Source organism: Embiotoca jacksoni, unplaced genomic scaffold (genome assembly GCF_022577435.1).
Source record: "Embiotoca jacksoni isolate LCO1_2020_lvr unplaced genomic scaffold, fEmbJac1.0.p SCAF_1, whole genome shotgun sequence".
Taxonomy (NCBI): domain Eukaryota; kingdom Metazoa; phylum Chordata; class Actinopteri; family Embiotocidae; genus Embiotoca; species Embiotoca jacksoni.
In genome coordinates this window covers 25600708-25623404 of record NW_027185229.1, presented here as the reverse complement: position 1 = coordinate 25623404, position 22697 = coordinate 25600708, and the positions used below count along the sequence as shown (strand labels likewise).

The following is a 22697-nucleotide window of genomic DNA, read 5'->3' as shown; positions in this document are numbered from 1 at the left end:
TGAGTTTGTTTTTATCTTCGGCTACCCATCACTTTCATTCTGTTCTCCTTTATTGTCTTGTCCATCTTCTCATGGGTCATCACACTGTAACTATAACTCATCTTATCACCTGTCACACTCCTCTCGCTCTCTCTCGCTGCCCTCTGTTAACTCTCCTCCCTCTCCTCCCTTCACCCTGTCTGTCTGTCGCCCCCCCCTCCACCCCCGACAGGCCTCCGGTGCAGAGACAGCATCTGCACCCGAGAAGGCAGCTGACAGTGAAGAGACTAAGGCCAGCTCGGAGGAGAAGACGGGAGACGAGAGGAGCAGAACCGAGTCGCCCTCCACAAAGACCGAGCCATCTGCTAACTCAAAGGAGTCTGCTTTCAAACAGGCCGAGCTGCCATCCAGTCACACCTCACCGAAGAGTGAGCGCCGCACGAGCCATGCGCTGCAAATTATGCTCATCTGCAAGCTTGTACTTTCTGTGTTTAACCTTTTTTGTTGTTGTTATTTCTATTATTCTCAGTGGAGCCATGCAAGGAAACAGAGAGGTCCTCAGAAAAAGGAGACACTGATTATCCTCTGGCAAAAACTGAAGACAAAGAAAACAAGCCAGGTAAACACGCTTTGAATCCGAAACGGGTGCAAACGGCGCAAAAGCAAATAAATCCTGATGAGTAATCCATATAGTCTCATTATATCAGTATTTGTTTTAAGAAATCGTTCTGCCTTTTATGTTACTGTTACAGATGATGTGAAGAGTGAAGACGCATTAGAGGGTCGATTAAATGGAGACAAAGACACTTTGGATGAGATGGATGAGGGCAGGAAGGAGGACAAGAACGGATTCAAAGCCAAGTTCATGTTTAATATCGCTGACGGAGGTTTTACAGGTGAGAATAAATCAGAGTTTAAGTTATTTGTATCCTAAATAATGTAATCATTTAATGTAAAGACTTGATTATTACATTATGATCAAATTTCATCATGATGTTATGATCGAATCCTGATGTTTTGATTCCAAATCTTCAGGCCTTGACCAGAGAAGTGTCACTGGCAGCACTTCTGTCTCATACGTGTACTGTATATGTGAGCAAGGAATGAGATGAGCGTTGATCAAACTATACGTTTTGGTTTAAAGTGAGTGAACTGGACTCAGAAGTCAAATTGATGATCATAATTTACTCATAGGTGAGCAGGGAAGTTTCACAGTTCCTATTTAACTCAATTGAGATTGCACATTATTCTAAGAACCCAGTTAAGACATTATAGACAGTGAATAATGAAACAACATGAAGGCACTCATGCTGATCTGGTAGCACAGCTGGGAATACGACGTTTAAATAACCCTCTTTGACTTCACAAAGTCACTGCCTAAAGTAATATTAGTGGGAAAAATTGCCAGTGATAACATCATAAAGGGATCTTCAGGGTGTCTGATTTTCAGCTGAGGGAGACAGCGTTCTCTGCTTCTAGACTTTAAAGTGATGGTATTTCTCGCCTTTTTCTTTAGTAAACTTCAACTTTGTGCTCAAGTGTCTCTTACTCCGTTTATTTTTTTTTATTTCTTTTGTTTCTGGTGCCGTATTGAAATAGCTTTGTTTTGTCATGAATCTTGTTCGTTTGCTTCTCCGTCTCTGCAAATGGTGGAAACATCTTGACTATCACTTTTTGTTCAAACTGTTTTTGTTCACACGCCGTCAGAGCTGCACACCCTCTGGCAAACTGAAGAGCGGGCGGCGCTGTCTTCTGGAAAGATGCATGACATCTGGCACCGTCGCCATGACTACTGGTTGTTGGCTGGCATCGTAACGTATCCTTTCCCCCCCAGATGTGGTAGCGAGTCGCTCAGCATCTGGTAAAGTAATGTAATTACTTTTGACAGGAGGGAGCTGCGGTTGAAGGGGCTGATATTTACAAACTGTGAGGAGTAATATAAAACTGGGCTTTCCATGAACTTATCTTCACTTTTTTATTTGACTGATTTCATGACCTTCTCGGCTCCCATTTGTTGTCCTTGACTGGGAATCTATTTCAGACATGGCTACGCCCGCTGGCAAGATATTCAGAATGACCCGCGTTATGCGATTCTGAATGAGCCCTTCAAGACTGAGATACATAAGGGCAACTACCTAGAGATGAAGAACAAGTTCCTCGCTCGTCGCTTTAAGGCACTTGTGGAGTTTTAAAATTGAAATGACTACTAAATACTGAAATAAGTCAAGGAGTAAAGGCTTATTATATCTGAATACAAAGGAAACCAAACTGTCTGTGTTTCATACGCTCTCTTTTTCGTTGCCTCCCTCTGGCCTTCTGTAGTTGTTAGAGCAGGCTCTGGTGATCGAGGAGCAGCTGCGGCGGGCGGCTTACCTGAATATGACCCAGGACCCCAGTCACCCGGCCATGGCTCTCAACACGCGCTTCACCGAGGTGGAGTGTCTGGCAGAGTCCCACCAGCACCTGTCCAAAGAGTCCCTGGCAGGGAACAAGCCTGCCAACGCCGTGCTGCACAAAGGTCTGCAGCCCAGTCTCAAAAATAGCATCAGTCGTCAGGAGTTTTGCCAGAAAATAATCCCGCATTAATGACTTTTTACGGGGCAAAATCGCTGATTTATCAGTGATGTGTTGTGTGTAGAAGCACCCTACATTATTACGATTTCACTATTTATGTACGACGAAAACATTTGATAAAATACTCGGTCTTATGTTTTCTTTTTCTGTCATATAGAGAAGTCTTTTTAATTGTGACACATTTTTTAACCAGTGAAAAATCAAAGCAGTATAGTAATTGCTGTAGCTGCACTGGAAAAAATTAATTCATTATGACTATATCATTCATCTTATTTGACTAAAACAAAGGGAAAAATCTGCCAAAACACTTAAAAACATTAAATTTCAACCCATTCTGAATGCATCTTCATGTTTTACGCTGCAGACACTCTGCAGTGAGTTCTTTAATATAAGATGATTGCATTTGGAAATCCATCCATCCAGGCAGTAAATGAGGCACCGAAGGAAGTGCACACAGCTGCCTGCACACGCCTGTAACGTGAAGAGCTTCTAACAGGCAGCCAGTAAAGATCCTGTTTGACACAGTGGCTTCATTTGTTAATTTCACTCACAATCAAAACATGCTTTCAGTGATTAGTGGGATGAAAGTTTGGAAAGAGGCCAAAGACGGCACGAAACCGAGGCGTTGAAATGTTATCGTTTCAAAGTGATTCTGTCTGTGACCCTCGCTGATTTATCTGCCAGTGAAAAATGTTATGCCATTTAATTCTTGGCAGATTTTTAATTTCAGCTCCTGGATCAAATAAATATTTTTTTTTTTTTTAATTATTTGAGCTTTACTCACATTTTTAACGGGATTCTGCCAAACTTTTTCATGCATTTTGGTCTCACTTGTGTTTTTTTCCCCCCAGTGATGCGACATGTGCAGGAATTAACTGAGCATTAAAGTAAAACCACTCTTGTTACTCCGAAACGCTGAGTGTGTGCTCTCTCGCGCTCTTGCAGTGCTGAACCAGCTGGAGGAACTGCTGAGTGACATGAAAGCAGATGTGACACGACTCCCCAACATGCTGTCCAGGATCCCGCCGGTGTCGGCCCGCCTGCAGATGTCTGAGAGGAGCATCCTGAGCCGCCTCACCAGCCGAGGCAGCGAACCTCCACCTCAGCAGGTGAGATGAGACGTGGCAGTCGAGAAGGTCAGACGACTTTAGAAAACTCTTGAGCGCATTTGTTGTGAAAGACACAATGATTGGACTAAAAGTAATGGTGTCTCTAAAGGTTGAGAAAACAAGGCTCACCAAAATGAGCAATGTGGCTGAGTCAATTTCAGAAATAAAAAGCCCCAAAGAGCTTTGAAGTTCTCAGTAGTCACGACTCAGCAACCACATTATTCCTTTAAAAACCCATGGATTCTCGAACTACTCCCACTGGAAGACTTTCCTCGGGAGTGATGTGAAAAAAAAATCTCTTGAAAGTTGTTTACTTTCACAATCAAGCTCCGCATTTCACTCCCAAAGGATTCGACAAAACCTGTGTTGTCTCATTACTTTCTTCTCCCACAGCTCATCAGCAGAGTTGTTTTATTCTCTGGTATACAAGAGATCATCTCAGGTCTGCAGTCTGATTGACCATGTTCGCCGACAGTGTTTTTGTGGTGGCCCTGCCAACACTGGTCGTCACCATCGAAATGTAAATAATAAATAAAGAAAATTCGAACTTTTTCCACCAGTTATTTCAGTTTTGCTGGCTAAGGTCGCTCCTTCTTATTAGTTTTCTGGCAATCCATCTGAAAATAATCCCGTCATTAATTAGAAAATAGGCCTCAAAAAGCTGTGTTTTTGGGGGCGTGTCTGCTTGATTGACAGGCCTGTAGTGCAGTCAGGTTACGGCTACCGGTGGGCGGGACGTATCATCGCCGGGTTTTCAATCAGATCGCGTCAGATCCCATGCTCGCTTCCCCCCAGCTCGTCCAAATATGGTCACTTCAGGCTCCGGGACGCTCGGGATTGGCTTCATAACAGCTGTTCACAAACCAATGGGTGACGACACTGTTGTAAAGAAAAGACAATCGAGAAAATTTGACTTGCTTTGGTCTGTTTTTTCCGGCTGTAGAGAGAAAACTTCTCCGGCACAGCAACTTAAACCTGTTAAATGTTGCGTAGAAGCGTGAATAAATACACAACTATCACGGAGAGGATTACTCTGTTTTGGTTTCCTGTCAATGAGTCGTGTAACCTTCTTCGTTTTTGTTTGTTTCTCAGCCTTTTAGCCAGAGTGCGTTCGGCTGCTCCCAGATGTACAGCAGCGGTTTTGGCGGGGCGTTCCGAGGACCAGGCGGGCAGCCCATGGTCAACTACAGTCAGATGCCCCTGGGACCTTACGTCAGCGGTAACAATCACCATTTGCAGTAAATCATAGGTAACATAAGGCAAGCGGGAAAAGGGAGGTTGTTCCTGCCAAGTCAAGTTTTGATAAATTGTTGCGACACACTAAGAAAACTCATTTAAAGTGAATGATGCCTTTTTGGCAAACAGAAAACATTTCATAAGCCAAGATTCACAGATGTTTCACTTGCAACGGCACTGATTTCCATTTCTGTCAGGAATCATTTTAAAGTAAAGTCAGATGCAAAAGACTGAGGAATAATTCTCGTCATCTTTTTATTATTATTATTTGACAACATTTCTTCATTATAATAATCAGATTGTACATACCGAGTTCATGTCTGTGACTGTTGGGAAAATGCAGTACCTTCTAGGACACGGTCTGAGATCACCGACGCGCACGCAAAGGTGGTCACAAAAACAAAAACGCGTGTAACACCGAAGCTGCCGTTGATGAACCGATCCAACATGGAAGAAAAACGTCCTCCTGCTCTGCGCTCCGTTTACACGCAACGCAAACAGTCTTGGAACATTTTGATTGCTCCTCGTATCACCAAACTTGTCTGTTGTACACATCCATCCCCATACTTATACCTTAACATCATACTTTTATTTACACAGTGAAGGTTTGTGAAAGATATTTTGGATTCAGTTGAAAACTTCAGAGGCACTCAGAAGGGTGATTCATTAAAAAGCCTTTAATCAATCATAGCTATTCAATCACAGGAAATCTTATGCCAACGTGTTTCAGCCTCTAAGGCCTTCGTCAGGGCAGGTACAAGCGCCTCCGAGTTCTCAACTCAAACGGTTTGATCCCCAAACTGAAGAGCACCGGAGGGACAACGACTCACGCCCGCGCAGCGCTCCACGCTGACAGTTTTTGACATTTTGGATTCAGTTTTGATATAAGATGCGATAATTTGACCGTGCTTGTTCTGTTTTTAAGCCACTGCATCCAGACATTTTACGTCATTCTCACTATAGTATGCTTAGAAAATGTAAACATCAATATTCATATTCACACAGAGAGCCACTAAATGTGTGATCTCTCTCCTCTTCAGTGTCCACTAATGGACCTCCACTGCCTACAAGCCATCTGGACAAGAAGTCACTTGACTCCTTGAGAGACGTGGCGACGCCTGATCTCAAGTCAGGCAAACCTAGTGATGTCATCTGCATTGAGGACTAGACCAGCTTTGTACCTCTTGACCTGAGGTCAGCACCTCCCAGGGATGGAACCTACGGACGCCTGCTGCCCATCATCTCCTCGCGCCACATCCTCCTCTTTCTCCTGCTCCCGTCTGACTCCAAATCTACAACATCCAGCTCTCCTCCGTCTCCGGATAAGGCAATTAACTCTCTGATTAATGCAGATGTATCTATCCTAACAATTGCACTTTTATCTTTCAAGGATCCTCTAGAAGTATTTCAGTAGATATTTGTTTTTGTTTACCTGTGATGGAAAGCTGCGAATTGGGAGGGAAAACGGAGCAGCTTCTCTGAAAGAGGATTGTTTTTTCAGCCCTGCACTACAACTCAATTAAGTTGGCGGCATTGAGTTTCTGATGCTCTTGATTGGGGCTCACGCTAATCTCCGAATGTGTGTTTTGTTTGTGCCGACCTCGACTTTTTTCATTCTGCGGGCGCCTCATTGCTTTTATTCATCTGCCTACTCGCTGTACACTGTGACTGTGCCCCTCCGGAGCTCGTTCCCTGTGATGAGGAGAAGAATCCGGGACACCCTCAGTCACACTTTGACAGGAGATTGTTTTTCGGAGGGCCGATATCGTTCCTTTAAATAAATATGTGTTTTTTTGTCATTCATGTCGTAACCAGTGGATAAAAATATTGATTTAAAAAGCATCAAAAACTGTTAATCATGTATGCAGTAGCTGGACACGAGTCTGTCTGAATCCTCTAAAGACTGCCACCTGCTGGTAATTTAGAGAAAGTCATTTCTGCTCAACCTGCAGATACACTTGACTGCAGATGCTCCTGTGAAAGTTTGGCCTCTTGTACTGTACATACTCAGAGACTGCAGTTTATTTTACCTCACATAGGTCTAATGATAGTGAACATATGTATACATACATGGATGAAACCAGAAGCCTGGCTTGTGTTGTACGCGACGATCGATCGGGAGTGCGACAATGATTTTACATGCATTTTAGAGAACACTGAGTATTTGTGTGTATGGTACGATATTTGTGATTCTTTCTATATTTGAATGTTAGTAGTGGCTGTAGAGCTTAACCCTGGGGCCACGACCAGCGGGACTTCACTATAAACAGGAACTCATCTGCTCCACATGCAGCGCAGGGCTCCAGTGTTTCAGACCAGAGTCCTGAATGGAGGGTGGCTTTTTTTTTTTCTCCCTCTTATATCCCAGGGACTTTCCCGGTTCCCTTTTAATTGTTAGGACTAAATAAGAACACATGTGCTTACGGTGCAAATGTCACCTTAAGTTTAGTATTGACCGCAAAAAAAAAAGAGCTTTTGTTTGCTTCTCTTTATGTTAAGTGAGAAGTCTTTGGTCACTCGGTGCCATTAAAAGGAGACGATCCAGAATGATTTGTTCTTTGCTGCAGCGTATTTCCTCCGCAGAGGTCAAGACTAACTAGTGGTGTCACTGTCTCAACCTACATTTGAAGAAATATTCTCTGTATATCAGCTTCTAAGGACCAATGTTGCACAGCATTACTCTTAAACGATGTGTTCGATTCCAGCTTCCTCAGTTACAACTTTGGTTCTTTCCAGAGTGTTTGTTGTCATCGGTTGCTTTACCTGGTGTGAAGACATGTCAGTAAGGTAGTGCTACATATCTGATCCATTCCATCAACTATTATTATGTGCTACAGTGACTGTCCACTAATGAAAACAATCTTTTATAAATTCAAGCTTACTTACACTGCTGAAATGTTTGGATTTAATTTGATCCCCCCCCCCCAAAGACTGGTGGCATTACCTGTTTGTATTATGACTGCCATTGCCACAGCACTTATTTAAAATTGTTGATGTGACAATTGTGATTGACTGAAGTGACAAGGCAGTGTTTTACAAAGTTGGTGAGTGTATTTTCTTACTCTCTTGTTGCCAATTCAAGTGATTGTCCGGAGGTGCGCTCTTCAGACCCCCTTTCCATTTAAATAGATTGATCGCACATCAACTCTCAACATCTTTTAACTGAAAATTCAAAATTCAAAACATCACCATTTGGAAAGCACCATGAGATAAAAACCTTGAAGTGTATCGCATCAGTTTTGCGCTGCTCTTCGTTAGTGTTAATCAGTGCCGTTTGGTTTCCTGTGTTTCTGTTCACGCCATCAAAGACTTGACCATGACATGTATTAGGTTGCTTGACAGATAGAACCTCAGAAACATGTAAATACTTGAAAGATTTTTCAGAGATAAGTCCATGTCATATAGATTTTTGTATGAAATTGAAAAAAAAAAGATGAATGTCTACTGGATGGTGTTGCCATAGAACTGCTATGTGCACCGTACGTGCTCATCAATCAAAATCCTGTCTTTTCCCTTCTGGAGCGACGACAACGAAGAAGACGTCGAAAACACAAGACTCCAATGAAATGCAATCAAACTGAAGTCAGTATGAATGTAATGTCTGTTAAAAATAAGGCTTCAGTCTAATATTATAAATATGTTAACAATGTATGTACATGCTTATTAACATGGCTTCAAAAGCTACCAAAAGACCCTGATAAGAGGCACCTTTGTTGCAGTGAATGCACAGCATGTGAAGCGTTTGATATGACGGTTCACTTTTGGGAGGTTGTAGTGTATTTAGCATTTACAGACAATGAGCTCCAAGCAGTGTTATGGTTCTGATATTTGTGCTGTATAGCAATTGAATGAAAAAAGTGAATTGTCATCTTTTTATTTGTATTCTGTGTATTTGTTCAATGTGTTTTAATAAATCTTCTGGACAACAGTAACCCTGGGTGGATCTTGCCTTTTAGTCAGTCTGCAGACAGACGAGGACGCATGCACGGTAATGATTGAGCTGAGTTGAGGAGGACTTTGGATTTAATTAAAGTAAATCGTTGGCCCAACCTTACGCATTACCTTGGATTCATTGTGAAGTGTCTTCCAGCGCTTCATGTCCCAACCTGCACAAAACCTGCTGTACTGTAAATGTGATTACAGGCAGGGTTAGAAACACTGAGTCAGCAACAGCTGAAAAAAGAAGAAAAACTCCCAGAGTCACAGAATAGTCCAAAGACACTATCAAATCACCACAAGTACATATACTGAGTATTTATTATAGCAGATATTTGTAATTTGTCTGTCATCTCTATTGAATAGTTTTTTTATACTACTTTTTTTTTTTTTATAGCTGCACTAATTACTTTGTAGATTACGATTTTACATACATAATGCTTTGCTACAGATTAAACTGGCCAACAGTATAAAGTAGTTAAATAAGTGTGTTTGTGTTACAAATGCTTCTTAAATAGTAATATTAATAATAAGTTAATATAATATCTGAAGATAGAACACGGACCAGTTTAATCCACTTTCACTGATTTGTGTTTCGTAAACTTTGGAATGCAAGTAGTTTAGTCGTCTTAGTACTTTCTGTCTCTGTCTGTCTTATTGTGCTCTAGAAATAAAGTCTCCTTCAGGATGGGTGTGACCTGACAGTCAGGTGGTTAAATAGCATGTGTCATGAGATATTTTTTGATCCAAGTCCAGGTAGTGAAAACCCTTCTCAGCTTCCCAAGCAGGGTGCACCAGGAGCATCAGACAAGTTCTAGCAGCTCCCAGCAAGCTCTTGCAGCATTGACGCTGCATTTTCTTCAAGAAATGCACATTCTTGCTCCCTGTATTGGTCCCTCCACCCACCAGAGGTCCCCAGTCTCTCTTGCTCTCTTTCTTGCTCTTCCTCCATGCCCAGTGTCCTTCTTGCCCACATCACCTGCTCCCAGTTCGCCCAACTGTTCACCTGCAGCCACTCTGCCAATCAGCCCACTCAGTATATCCACCCCCGGTCTGCCTCTGAGGCGCCTGATGATACGGTTTTGTCGCTTCAAGTTGAGTTTTTCTAGAGTTCTGTTTTCTTGTCATTATATTGTCAGCTTTGGACTCTGCCTGGACTCTTGCTTTTTGTGTTCACCTGCCTGGCCTTTGTAAATTCTTTGTAAGTAGTTTGTCCAATTTGGGAGCTGGAGAGATAATTGATCTGTTTTCTCTTTGCACAGCATGTGACTTTAAAAAAATAAAAATCCTGCCAATATTTTCACTCTCGAGTTGCATAATGTTTACGCTGTTCAGAGGCAACACAAATATGTTATAAAAGGCTTTTTTTTTTTTTTCTACTCAGCCTTTTCTGTTTCATCACATATTCTTAAATTTCATGTTATTTTATAATATATTAAAAAATATAATACAAAAAAAAAAAACCCGACATAACCATCTAAATTTTTCTCCTATCCTGAGACTAAACATTTCGATTAAAGCTGCAGTCATCGTTTACCTTTTCAATTCAAATACACCCGAGGTATTATTTCACAAGCAAATGAGTCACATCTATTTTTTTTTCCAACAAAACCTGTTTGAATTAAATCTCAGCCCTCAGTGAGAAATTCAAAGAGCTGACTCAAATACAGCGTGTGAAGAAAACCCTTCATCCCACACGGAAGTGTTGTGAGACAGCATTGCCCCTAATTCTCTTTGTCCGGCCCACTTCTTCTCCAGTGTCTCCCGTGATTGGTCCAAATCGCGGCCGCTCTGCATTTCATTGGCCGCATGCTTTTGCCTTTGTCACTGCGCCATTGGCCGGTTGTCACGGAGCGCCCTCGCGCTTTGCTTTTGTGCCGCTGGTCTGGGCAGCAGCAGGGGTCTGGAGGGAAGGGAGGGAGGGAGGGAGGGAGAAAAACCAAAGAAAAGGACAGAATGAGGCTGGATGGATTGAGTATTGGGGGGGGAGGCATCTAAAAAAAAAAAAAAGAAGAAGAGGGACATACAAGAGGGAGGAACACAACCAAGAGAGAGGCAGAGAGAGAGAGAGAGAGCGAGAGAGAAAGGGGAGGGAGCAGAGAGGGTTACCTCATCTAAGGGCTGCTGGTGCACACGGTGCAGGGGAGAAGTTGTGGGAAAGTAAACAGCACAGGAGAATTCCAATCTGTGTTCAGCTCTCAGGAGACCATGAGAGATGAGTGTGGTGGACCCGGCGGTGTGGTGAAAGCTGAGTTTATGGGAGGTTACCGGCGTTAAAGGGTTCACCACCGGGGGAGCGCCTGAAGCGTCTCGGAGGGCGTTCTTGCTGAGGACGAGGAGGTGAGGAGCATTTCTAGTTGTTGTCCTTTCAAAACACGTCTCTCCTCTTTCCTTTATTCTCTCTCTCTCTCTCCTCCTCCTCCTCCTCCTCTTCCTCCTCCTCCTCAGCATGGTTAGCATGTTGCAAAGGCAGCAGCTTTGTCCATTGATGGAGTGGAGTTGTAAGGGCGGGGGCGGTTGGTTGGGTGGATGGGTGGTTGGTTGGTTGGTTGGGTGGATGGGTGGTTGAGTGGTTGGTTGGTTGGGTGGATGGGTGGTTGGGTGGATGTGCTGGTTTGTGCCTCTCTTGTCTCTCAGTCTGACAGCTAAAGCGACGGCTGAGTGGACGAGAAAAAAAACGCGGAGGCGAGGGAGACCGATGAGGACGGGGGGACGGGGGACGGCCCGAGACCCCGTGTGGAAGAGCACAACGCCATCACGGACGATTAAACCCGAGCACGCTTCAGAGAGCCGGCGGGGGATACAGAGGCCTTGTTATGATAGCGGCGGTTCCTGAGACAGACACCGGGGAGGATGAGTGAGGGATTGGCGACTCGTCTCAGACACCCCCACCGCCTTCCCCTTTCCCTTCCTCCTTCCCTCCCCCTCCCATCACCTCTGGCCGGACGTTTTTCAGCAACAGTGCGCAGCTCTTCCAGCACCTCGGGCTATAAAAAGAGATTCCCTGGCCCGGGCCCGGCCTACACCATTCCAGTTTGACGGTTTGCTTCCCGGAGTACAATAGCCCCTCCCAGGATGGATTTCACGCTGCCTCTATACTCTCAGCAGAGTAGAGAGGGGTGGGGAGGGGGCTGGGAGGATACTGGGACAGGGAGGAGAGGGGTGAGGGGGAGCTAAGGGACCTCTGACCAAGTAATTTGCATTTTAAGCTGGGGCACTGTTTCTGGGCCGGATGTCCAAGAGCTTTTTTTTTCTTTCTCTCTCTCTCTCTCTCTCTCTCTTTTTTTTTTTTTTAAGGAACTCCATTGGCTCACTGTATCAGATTTTTGTTGTCTCCCCCCCCCCCCCTTCCTCAGTCCCAGTCCAGCACTTCCAACAGACATTAACATCCCATGCATGCATGGCTTGAAACCACCACAAAGACTTCACTATAAGAGCGGGAACCCTCGCCCCGTTCGCCCCACGTTCGACCACGGAAACTTGCACGGGCACACAGTCGTGGGTACACGTGGGAGGCCTCGGCACTCAACTACACAATCAGCCGTTTGATAGCGGCGACACGCCTACCGGTAGTTTACTGGTACGCTCCACGACATGCTGACGAACTCTGGGAATGCACTTGGGGGGAGGAAGGGGGGGGGGGGGGAACAAAAACTAACGAGGGATGTTTTCGAGCTGAGGTTTGTCCTACGGGAGTCCGTCAGACTCGCGTCGCCCAAACACGACCTGTCGCGTTTCCCGGTGAGGTCGCTCGATAAACAGACTCTTGAGGCCAAATCATCACAACCGCCACGCCGGTTGGTAACTCTCGATTAATCCCCTGATATCTGGGGCCTGAGCTCTCATGGAATTTTAGGACGATTTAAGGGGACTAATTTTAAAAGCGCCACGCGCGAGATTTAGCCCGAAGGACAAGCGAACGCGTTCGCTCGGGAGCGTATTTTCATGTCATGTCTGATTTGACTGGCACATCAAAGCGGCAGCCATGCCGGCTTCGCACTGATAGAGAACGTTTTTTTTCTTTTTTTTTTAACATTGGCACACATCAAACAAAACGCAATGTCACAGCTGACGCCAAAGGCAACAGCAGACTGTGGCAGTCCAAGAAGTTGGTCACCTTTAAAAAAAAAAAAAGAAAAAGTGAACCGACGGAGATTGTTTACATCTTGTGTTTCAGTTCTAACCCGTCTGACCTCTGCGGTCTATACTTGCACTGTAGTTGTCGTTGTACGGTTTTCACTGTACCGGAGCAATCATCGGGCTGAATTAAGCAGAGCAGGGAGGCTGATGTTTACTCTGCACTCAGAGGGAAAGTTCATCCAGAGTTTTGACTGGGAGTAGGGAATAATTGCTACTCGTTTTGGACGCTTTGCTCTCGCTCTTTACTGTCTCTTATGCAGACAATGAACGAATCAGTAGAAGACATCACACAGCATCATCAAACAAACTCCAAACAGAGCTTCGCGGAGCGGGTTGTTTTGCCAAGTCTTTGATCTAACTTCCGAGTTACTGAGCCGTGAGCACACAGCGAAAGTGAGGATGATTTATTAAACAGAAGTAAGACATCGTTTTTTTGTTTTTTTTCTTCTTCTTCCGTCTTATAAGTTGGCTCATTCGTCAGTTTTCCTTTATGTTGAAAAATAGCAGGATTTTTGGTTCACGAAACGATATCAAAGGGGATTTCCAGCGATCTAACATTTTTTTGATGACTGCGCTTGGATTACTCAGCCGGTGAAAACAAACCCATCACGTCTGTGGTGCGTGACGACGTCTCAGTTTGGAACCTCAAAGGGTGAATGACGTTCGAGAGGCGTGACAATGCACCCGGCATTTAGTGGTGAAGTGTTGGTGGCATCAGGGAGAAGAGATGTTGTATGTCTGATACCGAGGGTCCCACCTCGGACCGCAAACATCCTCTCACGTGCGTGTCATTTTCACGCCTCCGCGGCAGCTCCAACCGTAGGCATCATGTTTTCGGGTCGTCCGTCCCGTCCGTCCGTCCCATTCTTGTGACCGTCACGCCTCAATAACGCTTTGATGCGATATCTTCAGATGTGGCACAAACGTTCACTTGGTCCCAAGGAGGAAGCGGTTAGATTTCTGGCGTCAAAGGCCACAGTGATGCCACGTGCTTCTCATATTTTAATCCCATTCTCGTGATGGTAATTGGTGAAATTATGACACTTTATATCCAAAAGGTGAAAGGTCACCTTTCCAGATCTTCGATCGTCGAGCTTGAAACCGTGCTGAGTTTATTGTTCTTCTGTGCTGTCTGGTTGAAGGTGCGTGTCAATCATCTACCTTTTATAATTGGTAGCTTCTTGGCAGCAACATCCATATTTCAAGTGTTGGCCGAGTACGTGGACACGTGTTAGGATTCCTTCAAAGTCTTGATTTTATCAGTCAAGACAGAAATGGAAGTCAAGTGTAACTTGATTGGTTGGCGGAGGCATAAAATTGTGATGCAGTAATTCTAGCTTTTTGCCCACATTAGTTTACATTGCAGCAAAAACTGGCTCCATTATGTATGTAGGGTGAGTTATTAGTAGTTTGAAGGTCTACAGACAACTGTTGCTTTGTTATTGTAGAGAACTCGTGATGATTCTCAGGCAGGTTCTGGTCTCTGTTTTTGAAGTGGATTTTCTGGACACTTATTTGTGATGGGCGCCGCAGATGACGTCACATTGAAGCAAAAGATATGTGTATTTCATGCGTGTTCACGTTCGACTGCGGAAAATGGTGTGATTTTTGCCTCCAGCTGCACGAACCGGGTTGGTTTTCGGGCTTTGAGGTACCTTGAAGTCTTCCGTGAGCTCTGTATCACGGCTGCTGTTGCAGCAACAACTGTGGAATGTGTTGACAAGTGAGCCAAGACCGTCGGGCCTCGACTACAACAACTAACTTCCTGCTGGTTTTAAAACGATGGTGTGCACCTGTTCTTTTCACCTTGCATGCGAGCTTCATCTAATGCGTCTCCATAGGCAACCTTTCCTTCAGCTCTCCCAGTGAGGTTTAAAACCTCCACATTATGGCAAGTGTAGGGATCCACTGATTTTGGAACTTGACCGACACTGAACAGTCAACATGCGTTGATTTTGGCCGTCTGTTTGAGAGTCTGCCATCTTAATGGAAGTGCAGTTTTAAAGTGTCGTATTAATGTATGATTAATACGTACACGTACACGCGACAGAGATATCTACCTGATATACAAGAGAGGCCATCGGGTGGCCACACTAGTCTAACATTTCAATTGTGAGGCGGATAACAAGACATTGATCAAAAGGTCCCTGTTGTCCTGTCAGACTTTAATTACTTTCATTAATTTCTAATGGCTGTCAGGAGGGACAGCGGCACTTATTGTACTTATCTTTCCCATATGTTTCTGTCACTCACAGCCTCCACCTAGTGATGGATCATTAAGCGAGCTGATGCGACAGCATGTATGGAGGTGCCCTATTAAAATGTAAAATGCTGCCATAATAATGGTTTTGCAAAGCGGTGCAGGTGGAGGAAGGTAAAAGAGTGAAACTGGGATCCGACGTCCAGAATCCCTGACACTTAAAAAAAAAAAAAAAAAAAAACTTTTTTGAGTTGGTATTGATCAACGACCCATGTCAGCTCAAGCCTCTACAGATATTTGTTTTCAGTTTGACATGTGCTGAAGAATTTTGTACCAGAATTATTCAAAAATAGACTTTGCACCATCTAACATGGGCACAGATTCATTTTGTCACCTTCACAAGCGTTTTTCTTGATAAACGGAACCATTGTCAGCCTGACGAATTCACGACATCCCTATCTCTGGTCAGTGTTTGTGCAGTACAACACACACACACACACACACACACACACACACACACACACACACACACACACACACACACACGTACACATACATATATATACGGTTCCCAGTGCACCATTGTGCTGTGAAACACTAATGGCAGATGGGAGGTAGAGGTTACACCCACTGTGTCCTTGATTAATGTGACATCACCGGCACATCACTGCTGTCGTGGGGCTGACATTACCGGAGCGGCTCTCGTACAGCAGAGGGCATATGAAGGCCAAACGCCCGCCTCCCTGAATGAATAATATATCCCTGCATGTGTTAGCGGCGGCAACGTGCAACAGACCAGAGGTAAAGTAGGAATAACTATCTCCAGTGTGCGTAGATAACCCTCTTATCATGCCGTGTTTACAGCGTGATGTCATATTCAACACGGCCCATGGCGCACAATCTACTGAAATTCATTTAAAAGTGAAATTTAAAATATTCATGACATTCATAATGTATAACTCAATAGGCTTTTCTTCTGTGTTTGAAACTGTTTGGTGAGGCGACGTTGTGTTTAAGCGTATCCATGAAAATCAAGAAATGCCTGTGAACAGCCGCCCACTCAGATTGTTATGCTTTTTGACAACCAAAGAAAGACACGTTGCGTCTGTTCTCAAGGAGCCGTTTGCAGTTCCTAAATTGGTTAAGTCACATTCATATCTCTTGATAGGAAGTCTACGGGGAAACCGAGGAATGGAAAGAGCGCCGGCGGCGGAACCGTCTCCGGCTGACACTGTTTGTTGTCGTCAGTGGTCCGCGAGTCGCTCGTTGTCTGCTGAGTGTTTATGTGCCACTTTCCTGTAAAGGAAAACCCTGATGTGGCGCCGTTCTCAGTGACTTTCTGTTAGATTTTCCAATGCTGTTTATTCAGTCGTCACCAGCTGCTGTTCCCTGCCGTTGTCTATTGATACACTCGCCTGCCGCTGACCAGTGGCTCCACGGTTTGGTGGTCAAACGTGGCTCTCTGTGAATCAGCAGCTAGAATTAAACATGCAGCCCAGAAGATTTACCCCCCAAAAAATTAAAGCTTTGAATACAGTTAGGAAACTTTCCCTTCTTTCCGTTTTCAAACCCTCTCATTTAATTTCATTTTCAAAGAAGATTACATATCCTTACTGCTTTGTGAGATGAAGTACAGCACAATAGGGAGCTGAGATGGAATTAGGCAACATGACTCGGATGCCAAGTACAAGATCCATCTCGGTAATAGGACTTCGCACTCTGAAAGTGAAGGAGGAAGAAAAAAAAACAACACTAAATATGCAAATCCAAGAGCTGCTACATTTAAAACAAGACAGGGTAAGCTTTTGAAGTTTTCAGTCAGAAGCTACACTACACACGTGGCTTTTCCACCGATCACCCATTAAAGTTGTACACACACACCTCACTGTCCTCCTGTACACACACACACACACACACACACACACATGCAACATCTCTCCTCTCATTACCATGTTGGGTACACAGCGAGGGAGTTTTCCGAGCTCTATGTAGGTCAGGGACGGGGTGTGTAGGAGTTGGTTTCATCGCTATTCTGTGATGTGTCTTATTTTCCCCTAAAGAATAGCTTTCATGCACCACTACTCCCGGGGCTCTTAATTTTTCTAAGCTTGTGTCTCTTTGATGGTTTGTCCAAATGCCTCCTGTCAAAAGAAGGTTGCTCAGGATACCTGTCGATTTAATTCGGAGGAGGGTATTTTTTTTTTATTTTTTTGGTATTAGCAGGCAGCACTTTTATTCGAGGCACCATCTGTCCTGTTGATTTTGAATAATGTGAAAATCTCAATTACAACTCCGAGATGTTTGCTCATTCGAAGTTCGCTCCGGCGAACAATCGAGAGTGATTGTTCAGTCAGCGCGGCTTTCATCTGTGGAAGCACAGTGATAGTAACTTTCAATTAATCTGCAGGCTTTTATGGTGTTTATTCAAAGAATGTGCAACTTTGTTCTGACAAAAAAAATCCTCCGCTCTTCCTCGAGGTTGCTCGAGTCAACGGCTGCGGCCCAAACGACCTGTGAGCTAATCAGTGTTGCGGCCATGAATGTAGAAACAATTCTTTCTGACAGAACAGAAGTTTTATTTCCTCCACAAAGGAGTCATTGTTGATGGGACCAGTGTGTGGGCCGAATGAAGAAACTGTGTTTGTGGCACAGAGGAGGGGAAAGAGTCCAAAGGCTGCAGTGGAATATTGAAGTTGTAAACAAGCAGAGAACTGATTTCTCAAGAAAGTGTTGCGTTCCTTTTAAAACTATTCAATTTGTTTCACTGTAATTTAAAGGAGAATTTTCCCTTTGTCCGTTTTAAAACAAAAGTCAGGTGCCCTTGTAAACACAGAAACATATTTTGCATATTTCAATCATTCTTGCTGTTCATACTGGTCATTTAAAAATGGGGGCCAGTTCTACAATCCTCAATCCAGGCAGCAAAACTTTTATCTTAAACGAGAATGAGCCTTCAGCAGTTTCGCGCGAGACGAACTGAGAAGGGATCTTCCACAGTTGGTGCCTTTTTAGTGCTGAATTTCCTTCGTGTTTCCACAGCCTTTGTTTCCTTGTTAAACGGCAGCGAATTGATGGAAACACAAAGAGGGAATTTTTTACTCAATCACTAACTTGGGAGCACCTGGATTTGTCGAATTCACTCTCCCCTCGCTCATATTGACTTCAGATAAACTTTACACTAAACAAGGATGTCGATTTTTGTCCCCATTACTTACAATAGAAGTGAATTACAAAAGGATTTTTTTTAATGGCCAGAACAAGAGGAACACGTTTCGAAAATAGCCGTGTACCATAACATATTGGTATAATATAGCACATGGCAATATTCTGAGTTGTTGACATTACTTAATAATGATATATGATGTATGTTATGTACATAAATATATGCACATAAATGAGAAGTATGGCTGGAAGTGGCTCCACAGTGGAGGAGTTACTTTCAAAGAGGAGAGCCACTTCAGTCTTGTCGAAGTGGTTTGTTTACAGATTCTCAGATGCACAACAAGCCGGGGTACTTTTAACTTCAAGTTTGAAGGTAAACTGTTACATTTATGCTGTCATATAAAAACTTGTTATTAAAACTACTAATAAAGTATTTTGCAGCATTTTGTAATATAACAGTTATTGTAACAATACCTTGAAACATCATACAATGTTAGGGGCATGGTGTCCTCCGATAATAGTAATTATACAATAAGTAGTTCTGAGCCAGCGATCTGATTGGTCAACTATACATTCGTAACGTGCTTAAATCCCCGTAAAGCACATCCTGCTCATCACTAGAAATATCGCTCCGCCTTCTCAATGGGAATATATGATTGGAATTGAGTTTTATATAGTATGCAGTATATTGTTGTTTTGCTTGTTATAGGTCTATTATATGTGACCCATTTGGTGAAATCGGGCTCTTTTTTGACCGGTTTGGTTTTAACACGACACGGTGCTAAAATGAGACCATCGATATCTCTTTTCAGCGGTTATCTGACAACAAGATTGAGCGAGCCAAGCAGTTTAGTGTTTCTATGTGCTGTATTTATTCAGTTTGAGAAACGATCTCTAGAAGGCAATAAAGCGGACTAGATTTCATCTCTGTTGCTAGGGTCGTTGCTAAGGGTCGGCCAGCTTCCTGGAGTGTTAAACATGGCATTCATTACATTCGCTTTTACTGACGCGACTGATTGTTTTCCAGTTGTTAGTCATACCCCATGTATTGCCACGGAAACGGAGATCACACTAACAAAAAAGTTTTGTATTTTGAGGGCGAATTGCCCCACAATATGAATACATTTAGATTACATGTTTTATTTACATGGTTACTTGTAGTATAATCGCAATATTACACAAGCGGGTGTGCTTTAACGTGATTATTGGCACTTCAGTGATGCTTACGGCGCCTCGGTCCTGACCGCATCACTGTCATGCCAATAATCACGTTAAAGCACACGCTCTCGTGTAATACTGCTTCAACAAAACCCATCTAAGTGTTATTTAAGAGCATTTTCAGTATTTTTCAGCATCATTTCTGTTTTGGGATAGACTTTAAAAATAGTGAACCTGTCCTTTTAAAACCATTTGAATCAGGATTCTAAGCAATCACTGTTCCTGAGCCCCAGAGCAGACAAACATCGTGTCCAAATCGAGCTGTCAGCAAGTAGTCAAAGACACCGAGAGCCGTAACAAACATTATGACAGCTCCTGTGTCCGTGTTAAACAAAAAGTGCCAACATTGATTTTTTTTTTTATAGTCCTCAAGCAACGTGCTTCGGGGCCGCGTCGCCGACCCATATTCGGCCGCCTCCGCTCAAAGCTGTCATTTTCCCAGGAGCCTGACAAACTGCCCCATCAGGACTAACAATGTTCCAGCAACTGGGAAGCAGTTCAGTTCTACTCAAAATGCAAAGCAGATGCTGGATACATTAACATGGGCAGAAACAGCCTGCACGTCATAGAAAATTCCCACTTTGTAAAATAACCAAATAACTGCGCAGCATTTTAATACCCTCATGGTACTGTATGTCATAGAAAATTGCCATTTTATTTTGAAAACTATGTTAACAACAAATCTAATTTCCATGACTACAAGTGACAGTTTACCAGGCTAATTGTTGAGGAAGTGCCGTGGGTGCAAAAATCCCAGTAAATACGTATATGTCTGTATTGATGCATTTCATTATTTTTTTAAATTAATTATCAAAAATATCCGTTGTCTTACATATTTTCGTTGATTAGACAACATGAAATCTGCCTCTTAATTAGTTGAGGTGTGTAACGTTGGGGAACATGTTTTCATTGGGTGTGTGGGGGATATCTTAATCTGCCACTAAGCCTCCTCAGACTTTGATTTAACAGTCGTTTTAATGACCGTATGTTATGTTTTCGAGCTGGGATTATACTTTGTTTTTCTCTCTGTGCATCTGAAATATAGAGCCGTCCGGTGTTGTCCATTACTTCGGTTTTATTTGTATCCTTTGTGAGAAAAGTGCAGTCGGCGGCACATCCTGAAGAACCTTTTGTTGTAAACACACCGACGGATCAGCAGTTCATTTCACCTCAGTGCAGTGTTGATGAGCACAACGCTGATTTTTTTACCTGAACTGTATTCTACATTTGCCTGTTTTGTGAAGCAGCTTTGGTATGTTTAGAAAGATAATAGAACATTCCCATCTTCTTGTCTGTTTACCTTTTTGTCTTTATCCAAATAATCCCCATTAACTGAGGGTGGAGGTTAACACAACACATTTCATGTTTACACATCGGTCTATTTGAAGTGCAGCTTCTTATCTGATGCAGAGTAAGCCTGGTTGATGACAATCTTTTTTGTGTTTTTGTTTTGTGATGGAGTCATTTTAAAAGGGTTGCAAACCTTCGAAAAAAGATGAAATCTAATCTTTACTTCATAACTCAGACTGTCTAATATAGAAGATTAAGTTGTATAAATCTGTCATTCAAAGCCTTAAGTAACCTCATCTTTATCAATGCCCAAATCTTTTCCTTGATTACATGGTATCAGTCATTTTTAAAAGTCAAATATGTCGAAGAATCTTTTCAGAACGAAACTGTTTACACTTGAATTGTGATTGTTTTTCAGCAATTATGTCTACCATGATGTCTCAGCAACCCCCGAAAGAGGACGCAGAGGAGGAGGAGGAGGAGGAGAAAGGGGAAGAGTTCGTGTTTGACGACAGCACAGACGAGGAGAGACTTCAGGAAGACGGTAAAGGGATCAGCTCGGACTCTGCCACACCTGTCCAGCCGCCAAAAAAAGAGGACAGTGAGACATCGGGCAGTTTATCATCACCGGTCACAGACGGCACACAACCTCTGAAAACATCACCTCCTGCTGGACAGGAGGACATTGTCCCCAAGGATGTGGCTTCAGTCCCTGCTACAGGTAATCATAATATAATATAATATAATATATTTTGTAAACTATTGCTATTTGCTGCAGGCTTAACTCTGTAAAGCCTTTAAAATAATCCAACAATACCACACCATCTATATAATTGATCTAAAAAAACAAAAACAAACCCATAACAATTAGTAAAACTGACAGATGAGGCATAAAATATCAGCTAAGCTATAAATCCCTCCTTAATAAGGATTGTAATGGTTAGATATTACTCAATCTGATTGAGAGAGGTGTTGATATATTTTAATGATTATTTTGGAGACTGTAATTTATGGTGCTGTTGAACTGAACAATGTTTGGTTTTCATTTATAACGGATACAGGAAGTCAAACATTTAGCTGACCAATCATCTAACTGCATTAGTCAGTCATGCGACACTCAGCTGACCAATGAGGTTTATTTTTTTACTATCGGGCTGGTGTCTCGCTAAAAGTAGAAAACGAGTTTACAAGCCGCTACCAAACGCAAGGTGGTTATACTGCAGACATTCAACAGCTTGCTAGCTTATCTCTTAGCCTCAGTGACAGTGATTGCTCTTGCAGTGGATAATGGATTATTAATTTCAATGTTACGCCACATTTCTCATGTAAGTGGTTAACACTAGCTGGCTTCCCTTAACGTTGCATCACTGTCCAGCATCGGTGCAACACTATTCATTATATATGGCCTTGATAAGAGGCTTATGTTTGTTATATTGGATCACCCTTACTCATGAAAACTAACCCTGGAAATATTACATCCTGTTTGAATCATATTAGCAATGCATTGTATTTAATTTGCTGATAAAAATGTTTTGGGTTAAAAACTTCATATGATATACCAAATAAATGGTGGTTAAGTTGATAAATACATGTAAAATATCGTGAAGTACAAGTATAAATAGTATAAATGCTGCTTTCAAATGGGGTCGTATTTACCGTACACAAGGGAGAGTCCACATGGACGGCGAACACGAAAATTGAAGGTTTTATCAGCGCAGTAAGTGAAAACATCTGTGTGGGTGCTTGGGGTTAAACTAATCAAAAAAACAGCTCCACTTCTCTTGGCTACAACAGACTATTGCAAATAAATGGTAACATTAAAGTATAAATAAATTACAACTTTATTAACCACT

The 22697-nt window shown here is 43.0% G+C and overlaps 2 protein-coding genes across 6 annotated transcripts in view; both read left to right on the top strand.

Moving 5' to 3' along the window:
- chd5 (chromodomain helicase DNA binding protein 5) overlaps window positions 1–8830 on the top strand; it is a 40880-nt gene extending 32050 nt beyond the window's left edge. For 2 of the 3 annotated variants that reach the window (XM_069149732.1, XM_069149725.1), the window contains exons 32-40: window positions 212–407; window positions 509–598; window positions 732–875; window positions 1687–1795; window positions 2021–2153; window positions 2302–2497; window positions 3499–3662; window positions 4755–4881; window positions 5939–8830. In XM_069149732.1, coding sequence (XP_069005833.1) covers window positions 212–407; window positions 509–598; window positions 732–875; window positions 1687–1795; window positions 2021–2153; window positions 2302–2497; window positions 3499–3662; window positions 4755–4881; window positions 5939–6066 — 1287 coding nt within the window. In that variant the 3' untranslated portion in view covers window positions 6067–8830. Of the gene's footprint in view, window positions 1–211; window positions 408–508; window positions 599–731; window positions 876–1686; window positions 1796–2020; window positions 2154–2301; window positions 2498–3498; window positions 3663–4754; window positions 4912–5938 lie in introns of all 3 variants that reach the window. The other variant, XM_069149739.1, reaches the window with a different exon arrangement.
- Window positions 8831–10773: 1943 nt separating this feature from the next.
- arhgef10la (Rho guanine nucleotide exchange factor (GEF) 10-like a) overlaps window positions 10774–22697 on the top strand; it is a 105866-nt gene continuing 93942 nt past the window's right edge. For 2 of the 3 annotated variants that reach the window (XM_069149767.1, XM_069149750.1), the window contains exons 1-2: window positions 10774–11174; window positions 21263–21565. In XM_069149767.1, the coding sequence (XP_069005868.1) occupies window positions 21268–21565 (298 nt within the window). In that variant the 5' untranslated portion in view covers window positions 10774–11174; window positions 21263–21267. Of the gene's footprint in view, window positions 11175–12025; window positions 12415–21262; window positions 21566–22697 lie in introns of those variants that run through there. The other variant, XM_069149758.1, reaches the window with a different exon arrangement.